Here is a 12675-nt window from a genome sequence, read left to right as displayed (position 1 = left end):
TAATAACTTTTCAGTATGAACTTCCAATACAATCTAAGCAGACCACTAATAATAAAATCTCATTTACTTGTGGTATCAGCTACACTATAATTTTCTAAATTATTTTTCTTAATTGTCTAGCTTTTTACCATAAGCGCTGTTAATCTGCTTCCAGATCTTCATTTAGCTTCAGCACTAGTCCACCCTTCATACAAATGCAACACTGGAATGCACCTGAGAACCTAACACATTCCGCAGAAATATATGCCAAAAAAAAAAAAAAAAAAGATTTGGAATTTTTTTTTAATCAAAATGTCTTTAGTTAAGTGTTTACGGTTTAGTAACAATCAGGTTCACAACTGTTTCAAACAAGACTGCAACCACTTCATGGCAGTGTGTTACAGGAATGGATTAGGAGACACATCATGGCTTGAATAAGTTGCCATTTAAATGGATCAAGCAACCAAAAGCAGCAGAGGAAAACATCACAGCAAGCTGAAATCATTTGTTAATGATAAATTAGGGGCAAAGGCAAGACAATAGTCAAGGTCTCCGGGACCTCACTTTTGCCCTTGTTTCTTGATCACTTTGCTCCATCCTGCACACGTATATTTTGTCCCTACCCATGCAGTATTTATTTCCAGTGCACAAACAACATTTGGTTCACTTCCAGCAACAAACTTTCTTATACTTAATCAACCAGTTTATTAGAGCATGAAGGAAAATTGGTCATGACTTCAGTTCCTGTACTGCTGGAATTAACAGGCTGGCTGTTGCCAGCACTAAACTTGGAAGTGCTAATGGTAATTAAAATCTATTTTCAAATACATCTGACGGTTTTAAGGTGGAGAAGTACTTGTTACTCATGTGAATTTCCAGACTGTATTAAAAAAAAAAAAGTGCTAATTTCTTCAGGAAGATGTCAGCTATAGGAAAGAAATAATTATTAATGAATTATTAATGCTGTGTGATACAGCATTTGTTCTCCTTTAGTGAGTTTATGGCTATGTATGTCCTCCAAACTTTTGAGTAAGAGAAGATTGAAACTGGAATTTACAAGTATTGCTATTTTTGGTTAACTTTTTAGTTGTTATATTGTTGTTGTAACATAAAGATATGGCAAAATATTGCTAATATTGAAGCTGACATAAACTATCAGTAGCTTTACTATCATTTGACAAAAGTCCACGTAAGCCCATTCAGTCAGTTTTCCCTCAGATGCATTTGGGTAAAATACCTTATATTAACCAAGTACTCTAACACCTAGCTCAAATGGACTGTGTTCCAAAAGGTAATCTTCTTAATTATTCAACATATTCACACTATACAGTGTGGAAAATAAAGGAAGGATAATCATACTTTGTTTTCCACTTAATTTTCTAACCCTGCTTCCTGGTTAATTCAATCTATTGGATCAGTGGGAGGGACAGGGGATAGATTAAAAAAATGTTGACTGTCAGAGAACCAGGGGATTTGAATTAATGTTCTTTTGCACAGAATGGAAGCATATGGGCCACAGAGTGCCACCCTCCTTGGAAAATTACTGTCAAAACAGTACCATCTTTATTAACATAGCTGCTGACTTGTGAAGCAGAAATCAGATTTTACTTGAGTTAACCTTCAAAAAGCAGTTTCAGAGTGACTGCTTACTAATACTCTCTCTTGCCTCACCAACAATATTGCCTATCGACAGCTTATTACACGTCACACCTGTACAACTCCACAAGTGCTACTGTAGGATGTAACACCCTATAGACCCCCTTATGAAAATGTGAAGGAGACAAAGTTATGTTCATCCAGCCTGGTAATTGCTATCAAGATTTCATTTTCCTCCTGTAAAAAGGGAAAGCACATTTGATAGAATACCCTTCATATAAATAATGTAGGTTTCACAGTATGAGCTTACTGCTCAATTTGCCTGCATTTCAGCAGATTTCCAAGGCTGAAGTTCTGTCCTCATATATATATATAATCAGATACAGACATTTCCTTTAGATATTTTTCCACAGATGTTCTAGTTTGCTTCCCCACCAATTTCCACAGGAAATAGTGAGGATCTCTTATCTGTCATTTCTTTACATGCAAGCTATGAAATGTTTTATCTGAAGAGAATGTTAAAGGCTCAAAGTTAAGCTCTAAGAATAAGAAGAGGCTGAAGCTAAAGCTTTATCTACATTAAGTAAGATTGCCTCCAATAAGCAACCTCTTGTTTCTGCAGAAGCCCATTCCTGCCTCAGCATGTGCCAGGAAGGAGAGTTATCAGGAATTCTGCTGAAACAAGATACTATTGACTTACACTGTTAAAAAAAGACAAATTTTGGTCTTCTTTATATATACTGGATGGCGTTCAATGAAACAGAGACTTAAAACTTATTAAAAAAAATGCATGGATTGCATGGATTTATTAAGATCCTTAGAGAAAAGTAACGTAATTAAAAAAACCCAACAAAAATGGTACTGCTTCGTCAAGAAAAATTGTTAACTTTCTGATACTTTTACTAATACAAAATGTATTCATCCTGCATAAAGACTGAAGCAAGGCTCCTACATAAATAATGTGACCAGTGCAGATTGTTGTGATGAAGAGCATCAGGATACTGGTATAATGAGAGCCTTCAAGTACAGTCAAAATTAGTTGATTCTTGAACGTGCCTGTTACAACTCAAGATCCCTGCTGCGTAGGCTTTTACTTTCCATATGCATCAGAATTTACGCGATTCAAATTTTCGAGTCACTAGAGATTTTGAGTGCTGAAAATAAGAAACATTTAAGAAACCCGTTTTACAGAGGACAGCTCCAAAAAAGCGTGTTATTCAAAGGTGTCTTGACTGGTACGTTTCTTTTTGCTTCTGTATGTGCAGGCAAATGTTTAGGTTTGTGCATATGGTGCACATAAATGTGCCCTTAAGCAAGGAAGTTGCATGAGTGGTTGGGTTTCAGTTTGAGTAAAGGGTTTGTCCTAAATTCAGGATAATCCTATTCCATAATGCTGCTATCATTAGGATATGCATTCTGTGGCTGTCTTTGGGAAATATATGAAGAATATACTTTCTGAGTTCCATGTATTCACTATGTATTTCTGCAGCCTGTTAAAAAAAGATGCCTTCTTCTTCTCAGCTAAAAAAAAAGGAACAATTTGCTCATAATTTACTGTCTTTTACATTTGCTTTCTCTAGAAAACCTTAGGAAGAACATTGGAGTTTCCCCTTGCTGTTAAATATAAAAGTTTCAAGGTTTCTTTGAAAAAGAAACTGATGAGCTCAGTTTAGAGCACGTATTTGCTGCCTTTACTACCACAGGAGTCAATACAATGCCAGTAGCACAGACAGGGCAGTTACTTAATAAGGACCAAGTACATGGTGGTTGTGTCAGAGACGGTAATTAAGCATACTCATACTAAAACTTAATAAAGCATTTATTATTATATTTTTGTTTACCTTGTTATTTGAGTAACTCCATTTATAAATTTTACAGCAAATTTTCAGTTAAATGCCGAAGCTTTGACTAAAGTCACCTGTGAATCCAGTGCAATGTGAAAAATTTGTGCAAATCAGACACATTTCATTGGGCACTTCAACCTTTTTTTAATAAATAGACAGCATTACAATTTTGCAACACACAGTAGGGAATGAAAGCTACCATTCAGACACTTCAGTTCCTAATTACCAGAAGATAAATGGACATAAAATTATTAAGCAAAAGAATTAGCACACCGTCAAAAGCAATAAATGTTCCATAGGAAATGAATTTGGTAAATTTTAAGGGCATTATAATTAATCACCATGACTTGTTCATGAATTATAACTTGTTCCGCACTTGGTTACAATTATTTTGATTTAATGCTTTTTATCAGTGAATAAAGTTATTCAATTCCATTTAACTATCTAACGCAATTGGCAAAATCTAAACTCTCAAATATCTCTCCTGTTCGTCTCTTTCAGTTCATTTCTCCCACCTAGATTTTTATGATTCACTGAATTATTTCTAAATCCCAAACACATTTGGGTGACTATCTTACTTAAAAAACAACTGTAAAAAGAGAGACTCGTACTGGATTATTAAACTGATGACTATAAATCTCAGTTTGTATAAAAGCCTTTTTATAACTTATTTATGCACGACTTTCTCAAATCCTTGCTGAGGGGCTGGTATTGACCTACAAAGGGAAGGTACTCTTCAGTCCCTGTTGCTGCAGAACGTGCCTTCCAAAGGCCTCAAAATGATTTAGCTATTAATAAATCGAGAATGGATTTGTCGCAAGGAAATTACTTCTTACCTAAGAAAAAACATTACAATTCTGTCACGAATACAGTAACCTGAAATGCAATTTTTTTAAAGGTTTTTGAAGCTGGAAATGCCTTTTGGCTTTCATTTACTTTCTTTGCCAACAGTAGGGGGAAATAGGGGAGTGGAAAGGTCTGGAAACAGCATAATTAGGTCTGTTAAAGAGATATGAAACATTGCTTTGGGGGAAGAAAACATGCTATTTGCAACAGAAAAATGTATAACAGGTAATAGAAGATCAGTTGCAAGGGAAAATGAGCTTTTGCCTGCACGCTGGGATGAAAGAAATAGAGGTATTGGCACAGAAGAGCCTTTTCAGTCTTCTAGTGAAACACTAACTGGGAGTGTCAAACTCTACCATGGAAAATAAAACCACACAGGACACTTTTTCTTAACACACTCACAGAACATACAAAATGTTTTGGTGATTAATATGGAACTAAATTGTGTCTGAATGCAGCTTGTGCCACCAGTCTTTTGAGTGATAAACCTCCTGAGGAAGATGTAGACAAGCTGGTGCTAGGAGTCTTTCTTCCTTCATCCCGGGCAAAGCCAGGGGAAGGAAATCATTGCTGCGTCTGTAAGACCTGCCTGAAAACCCAAGACAGTTTGTCAAAAGAATACCCACTGGATTTACAAAGAGGAGGCTGGCAGGATCTTCACAATGTGAAGGCATTTCTCCCCACCGTTCTGAGTGGAGAAATCATCCTTCCTCCTAACACAACATCAGAATGGCTGAATTGGGCCAGGGCAGCGTAAGGACATCGTCACATCTCCTGCTAACACCCGCTTTGGCTGCTGGGGCTCAGGGACTTCCTCTCCTTTCATGTAACCACCTCAACGGGGCCGACAAGCAACAGGGAAAAGTCACAGATCAAAAGGCTGCAATTCAGCCTCACAAGGTAAAACTACAACCAGGAAAGAAAACCCTGCACGTAAGAAAGCCAGGAAACTGCTGCAGCCCTGGGGCCAAGGGCTGCCTCAGGGGACCGCAGGGTTCAGGGAGGCAGCATGGCAAGCGTGAACCTGGAAGGCAAACCCGCTTGGCCACAGACTTTCCCACTAACACTGGGAATCCCTTCGAGTGCTTGAAGTTATTTTGCCTTGAAGCTCTGCTCTGTTACACACAAGGGTTTTGCTTTCCTGCAGGATGTAACTAAAAGCTGAGGCAAATATGAAAATTCTTAAATTTGGCATATGCCTGTTTAAACACAAGATTAAAAAATACATCACCAGTTTCCACCTGTATCAAGGGCTGTGTACACCAGACCTGATGTAGGATTGTCTTAGGAGAGTATTGACTCTGAATTGTCTCTGAACTCCTCTCACTACCACCTGACACTCAATTCCACATCCTGTGTCTTATCTGGGAATAAATACCTTGTTTTGACAGGCTGTACAGCTTCCTATTTTAAAACTTTCCTTTTCTTCTGGCAACTGCTTCACTTCCTCAACTCCTTTCACTTTTTCATTATTTTTTTTTAATCACAGAGGCACTGAACTACTGAGAAACTGCATTTCCAATTACTTTTTGGTATAAACTCTAGTGATTTTGGGACACAGGTGCCATTCTAGCTGTACCTGTGACTCTGCATTTGATACTGTTAACATCCACAATTACTGCTAATTAACTACAGTTTAAAGCAGTGGCCTCTTCTTTAGATTGTGGCAGCAAGGGACACGTATTTTTGTTTTATACATCTCTGCGATCCAAGACAGGTATTTGGAAAAATCTTCCTCCAAAGAATCATTTAAGTTGGAAAGGACCTTTAAGATCACCGAGTCCAACCATTAACTAAACACTGCCAATTCTACCACTAAATCACATCTCTAAGCACAAGACGAATAGATCTGTTCAAAAATTCAAACAGCACTGAAAAGGCAAAAATCAGTATCTGAATGAGCCGGCATATCTGAATTCTAAAATAAATTAAAAATTTCAAGGAGTTAATAACTTGTATGAAATAACCACTTTTTTCCTACTTCACTGAAGAAAAACCAGACACTGGAAAAAACACAAACACTGTATAGCTAAAATGTTACTGTGAAAAGAAAAAAAGAAAACCCAGCGTACATATTATGTGATTGCCTTATATTTATTCATTAGCTTAACCCTTTCAAAACAGCCCACCCACTTACTGGAATGTACAAGGTCAAACTCCAACATCCTTTTATAATCTCCTGTTTTTTCCTAGGCAGAGACCACGGCCCTCAAAAAGTAAAGTAACAATGAGAAAAAGGATACGAGGGAATAAGAAGATTGGGGCAGCCTCACAAGGGGGTACGTGGCTGAGGGTGACTCTGGCACAGGTGGTACCCTCACTGACAAGGGCGCAGTCACACTCTGTCTGGAGATGGCAGGCAGAGATGGGTGCTGGTAACAGAGTCCACTCACAGCCCTAGACATGGTATGTGATGAACCAGTCCAGGGTCCTACTAGGCAGTCCAGTCAGGAGCAGCAGGAGACAGGCCTGGAGACAGTTCTGGAGAGAAGGTTACAACGCAGTTTGAAGGTCCATGTGGGTGACAGGTACACCTGCAGATACTGCTCACGGCAGGACTGGGGCTGCTCTGGGAGACTAAGGCCTATCAGTGCCCTCACGGTCCTGATAAAGTATTATTTACGTACAACATACTTTAATACAATGCATACACATTTATATTAAAGTGCTGATGGTATGAGAAGGCTTATCAAAGACAGTAGCACTGTTTCTGGATTTTGGCCTGTTTATTACTGTTGTTTTTTTGCAACTTGTACTTCTTTTTGATAATGTGAAATAATCTGAGCAATTATGAGGCTATTAATAAAGAGGAAAGCCAAGCCTGCCAACCATATAAGTAAAAAAGTGTTATGCCCTTTGAACTCCAGGAAGTATGCAGGAGCAAGCCACAGGCCTTGTCCAACAAACCACAGAAAGAGAAGCAGCACACCACGACGCCAGGACATCTTAACACTGGGCATTATGAGGGGTAAAAGGCAGAGATACCACACAAAGTACTGGGATGTGCATACCTTGTTAAAACTCACAAAAATAGCAGTGTGTAGGAAACAACAGAAGGCAAGGTCTCTGTAAAATGCTATGGAAACAGCCAGGAGCAAAAGCAGCTGGGGGAGGAAAGCTGCAAGCCCAAGGGCAAAACTCCATTTGCTCTCTGCAGTTAAGTACAACATGTAGAAATAGGGAGAGAAGTTATGACGGATATCCCTCCTGGTCAGGTGATAAAGGTAGGCATGCTCCAAAAACTCCCAGCCATAGAGGTGATAAAACGCAACAGTCAATGCAGCCAGCACAGATCCAGCAACTGTTCCAAAAACCAGCACATCGCGGTTCGGGATCTTTACAAAAAGGTGCCAGAGGTAGCCTACAAACGTAAATTTTGCTTTTTTGTCACACCCCGTACCTACTGCCCCTTCCCTGCTGCACCGTTTGCTCTGCAGGTGGAGCGCTATGGGCAGCGCGTAGGTCAGCGGGTATATTTTCATGTGCACAGCCAGCCCATAGCAGGCTGCGGCCTTCCCTATGCTCCCCCCCTCCACGAAGTAGAGAGTGGAGAGCACCAGCAGCACGACCAGGGCCTCCGCGTTGCCCCGGCTGGAGACGGCCATGGGCAGAGGGTTCAGGAGCCAGGCGGCGGCGCAGCACCCGCAGGCCTGACCGGCGGCGACCCCTCGGCGCCGCAGGGCCCGGTAGGCGACGACAGCAGCCGCCACGTCCCCCGCCACGAAGAGCAGCTTCCCGAAGACCTCGGTCAGGTAGACGTTGGGCGTCAGGAGCCAGGCCAGGAGCGGGGTGTAGCGGTACGTGGCCCGCCGGTAGGGCGACCGCCCCTCAGTCACCAGCCGCGCCGCGTCGGTGAAAACCCGGTAGTCGACGTCGGTGTACCGCACCCGCATGGCTCTGTCCTGCTGCAGGCCGTACAGCACCAGGCCCAGCCTCGCCAGCAGCCCGGCACCCAGTGCCGTGCCCACTCCCGGCCGCCCCACCGCCATCCGCCCCGCAAGACCCAACCGCCGCCGGTGGGCGCGGGTGCCCCGCAGTGGCGGAGGCGACCGGCCGCGCTCGGCCTCGGCTTCCGCCCCGGTGTCCGTGTGTGTAGGGAGAAAGGCGGCATTGCGCGTGCGCGCGGCAGCCGTTGCTGTTGGCCGGCGGCGCGTGCGTGATGCGGCCGTTGAAGCCGTTGCCCTGGCCCGGGCGGGAGTGCGGTCCCGCGGTCGTTGCCTCAAGCGGGAGTGCTGGAGGAAGGGCGGGGCGTGGGCCCGTCTCGGGGCCGGATGGTCCCCGCAGAGCGTCCCGCCGGTCGGCGCTGCGGGCGTGGGTGTGCGCCGCCCCGTGAGGCGGTGGGATGTAGGCAGGGGGAGCGCTGCCGAGCTGCCCCGCCGCGGTAACGCATGTGCGGACAGGAGGTGGCGTGTGGAGCTGTGTGCCCTTGCCGCGTTGGAGTTGGGGTGTTGTTACTGTGGTGGTTTATATTTATTCCGATAGACTGCGGTGCCCAGCCGCAGTAAGCGCGGTCCCGCAGCGTTGGCTGGGAGCCTTGCTAGAGGATGGGCACCTTTGTCAAGGTGTAGAAAGAGCTGCTGGGCCTCGCCACACGCACTGCTGCTGCGCCTTCACCCTCCCAAGGGTAGGCAGCAGCCTGCAGCGCGGGTCTGTAAGGCTGTATGGGCAGAGAGGCAACAACATATGCAATAGCAGTTAAGTAAGAAGAAGGAGGAAAAATAACACCTGTTATTTACCTTCTGCAAATGGCTGTTTTGCCTTGACCTATGAGCTCTCTCTAAAGCACTTAGGTAAGCTTCCTTCCACAGTAATTTTCTCATTTACTTATATCAGAAACAGTGCCATAAAAATCAGACCTTAGAAAGAGTTCTTTACAACAAAGAAATTAATTCCCTCTATTTTGAGGGGTTTTGTATGTTTTTCAAATAGTTTTCCTGTCTAGATATTTGCTATAGATTGTATCTCACATTTAAATTGTGGCTCACCAAAGAACAGGTATTTATTACTTACCAATATTATGGGTTTCATATTAGAACTGAGTAGGTTTTTTTTTAGAGACACTGTATTCATCAAAAAAATGTGCATTTGCTTGTTTAGTAGTTGATTGCAACTGCATTCTTTTTGCTGAATGGTTTCATTTGGGAACATTTTGGGAGCTACTGCTTTGCTGGCTCACACTGCTTAAAGAAAAGAATCTGCTTTTTCTCTCTTCTGGGGATGCTCATCAGAGAACTGGGAGCAGATTTTTTGCATTTGGCACAGAAGTCTTGGAGGGTGTCCTAACTGGTAGGCTACTCAGGGGACAAAAGATATTTCTGTTTGTGTGCACACAGCTATTCATTTTTATCTGTTAAGACTGTTTTACTTTGCATAATAATACGATGATGTATAGGCTGTCCGTCTGGAGAAGCATAGTAACTAACTAAGCTGGAGAATCAGGTTTTCCTCTGTCTGTATAGGTCACCAGATATTTACATATTATACAATAAACTGGCCATCTTCAACAGGAAAGCTCAAGAGACTGTCACCATATGACATCACGTCCTAAAACTGACGGTTAGAGTATTTTTGGGATAGGGCATGAGGATGGTTTTGTTCCTTTGTAAATAATTGCTTACTACTGCTGTTGTACTTTAGAACAGGAAAGATTTGTAAACATTGTTTTATCTCCTTCTTATGTATCTTGTACTATAACGGTTGGGATACTTTTATAGAAGGTTACGTCACCTTATCCTTTGATATACTTTGATAGCCCAAGATATCCTCTGGAAATCCTAGAAGACAGAAACTTAATAAAATCACTGGGACTGAAATCTCTTGATATTCCATGGAACTACAAGTCTAAACAAAAGTATGCATGCAGATACTCCTAAGATTTTTGTTTCGGGAAGGTTATTGCTCGCAAAGAACTGTTCTTGGCATCTGCCTATTTCTCCTAGAATTGTTTGTGATTCTTCTGTTGCTTCTTTGGGTGGAATATATTTAATTATTTCAGATCCTTTGAAGAAACTGTTTATTGTCAGAACAGAATGCATTGCAGTTTATTTGCTGAAGTGTCTAAGTTTAGTGATTTTGGTTTAATAATATTAGTTAAATGAATAAACAGGAGTTTGCAGGTGTCAACTGTTTTTTGTCTGACAGTCTGTTTTCAGACAAATATTTTATTCTCATCTGAAGTTAACAGAAATTGTGAAGCTGTCCGAAGTGACTGTTTATCTGGATTCTAAAGAGGAATAGGTAGGTAATTTAATTCTAAAGGGTTGTGAAGTTAATAAAACAGAAAAGCTACCATTGCTATTGTTGTATATACTGTGACTGTATGATATTGTCTGAGCTGGAAAAGAATTGATTTTCCTTATCAATAATTTATCATCTTGAAAATAAGCTTGAAGCTCTTCAGAGAATTAAGTTTTGGCGCAAAAATGTGTTTGGCTTCAGATTTGATACCAGCTTGCTTAACCTGATTTGTCATGTACTGTAGATTTCAATGCAGGAAGGAGGGCAGTCTTATTAAAGTTATAAATCTGTTATTCCTGAAAAATGCTGCTTTTATTTATACAAGCCACCAGGAGCCACTTTTAGAAAATGCTCGGAGATAAAAACTAATAGAACTGCTGGGACTGAAGCTGATTGATTCTGGTGCACACAAAGATACAAACAGTATGAAGAAAAGTGTGGAGTCAGCCATAACCGTGCATAAAATATTAACCAAATAGCAATGCATATATACATACATATGCACATGTGTATAACCATTTCTTTCCCATTACCTACTGTACATTAGGTTTATACAGTCTCGAAGATGGTACCATCTGATATTTTATAAACTAGGGTTACATTATGTATGTGCTTCTGTTGCATGCCCATGACAGGGGATGATAAGCCCGTTCTCAAATGTTAACTTCTCCTGTCTTCATCTTCTGCAATGGAGAGTACTTCATCAGCACTGGGACATACATTCCAGAAACTACCTCACACGCCCTATCATTAGTTAAGATTTACACAGCAGTAGTAACAGTGCAAGGACAATGAAACTGCGGCCTTGTTATGTGAAGTGCTCTATCATATAATGAAAGTTTTTACCATCTGAAAACCAAGGTACAACTGGAGGGTGACAGCTGATGAGTGAGGTAGAGGGTGACAAGTTGGTTCCTGGTCAGTCAGGAGCAGTCATCACAGTGAGTCATGTACTTGTCTTTTGGGGGTTTACTAACCACGCTGTGGTAGAAGATTAGTTTTGAGGAGGGGTAAGCTGAGGCTGCTTTCATTGACAAGCAAAGATGAATGCATGGTTAAAAACTAGATCTGATGGATACAGTATGGCTAAATATTGGAGGGACTAACATTACATTTGAGAAGTTGGAGGAGAATAAGGAGGCTAGTGAAGGGGTGTGAAGAAGTTGACAATGAATTAGAAGATGATTCTGGTAGCAGTGCTTTGAAGTAACATAAGGGAGATAGAGCGGTTGGTAGCAGTGTAAGGAAAGATGAATTCTTTCATCAATCCAACTTCCATGTTGGATTAAAGTGAGAACCTTACTAAGTTTCAGGTGGCCTAGGAGGCTAAAGGAGCTTAAATATCTGAGAAGTTATGGAAGAAGGATCACTTCTATGAAGAGGCTTCATAGGAGGCAGGCAGTAGGAGGATCCTTTCCCATGCCATAGTTTAGCTCATTCTGCTGAGATCTGAGGGGGACTTCTTGTGCAAGTCTCTTCTGCAGTTAGCTAATTGTTAATGGCTAGCTATACTTTGAGATTTTGTTATTGAGTTAAGAGATAAAATTTGATCATAATAACTAATAATTTTTTTAATAAATTGTCTTATTGTGCATCACTGGCTGGAGGAGCTGTCGGGGTCCAGCAGCACTCACTGGAGTGTGAGTCAAGCCCTGAACCCTGTCTGCTGCTTGGCCTCTGAGCAGTCCTTCCCCTCTGCTCTTGCTGTGTCCAGTAGTTTGTTCCTTCTGGGTTTTTTTTAAATGTTTACAAATGGTTTGTGTTGGTTCATTAATTGGATTCAAGGTGGAGAGGAAAGAAATGAGGCTGAGCTTGGAAAAATTTATTTTTCAGTCTCCCACAGTATCCTCTTGGAGAAACTGGCTGCCCATGGGAGTATTCTCCACTGGGTTAAAAACTGGCTGAAGGGCCGGGCCCAGAGAGTGGTGGTGAATGGAGTTAAATCAAGTTGGCAGCCAGTCACAAGTGGTGTACCCGAGGGCTCTCTATTGGGCCCGATTCTCTTTAACAAATTTATCAATGATCTGGACATGGGGATCGAATGCACCCTCAGTAAGTTCGCAGATGACACCAAGTTGGGTGGGAGTGTCGACCTGCTGGAGGGTAGAAAGGCTTTGCAGAGGGATCTGGACAGGCTGGATCAATGGGCCGAGGCCAATGGGATGAGGGTCAA

At 41.9% G+C, this 12675-nt stretch overlaps 1 protein-coding gene across 1 annotated transcript; it reads right to left on the bottom strand.

Moving 5' to 3' along the window:
- Window positions 1–6994: 6994 nt before the first annotated feature.
- PIGM (phosphatidylinositol glycan anchor biosynthesis class M) lies at window positions 6995–8254 on the bottom strand. The gene has a single exon (XM_074144224.1). It carries the CDS (start codon window positions 8252–8254, stop codon window positions 6995–6997), a length of 1260 nt encoding a protein of 419 aa, XP_074000325.1.
- Window positions 8255–12675: the final 4421 nt, after the last annotated feature.

This window comes from Numenius arquata, chromosome 2, assembly GCF_964106895.1.
Source record: "Numenius arquata chromosome 2, bNumArq3.hap1.1, whole genome shotgun sequence".
Taxonomy (NCBI): Eukaryota; Metazoa; Chordata; class Aves; order Charadriiformes; family Scolopacidae; genus Numenius; species Numenius arquata.
This window is presented reverse-complemented; position numbering and strand designations above follow the sequence as displayed.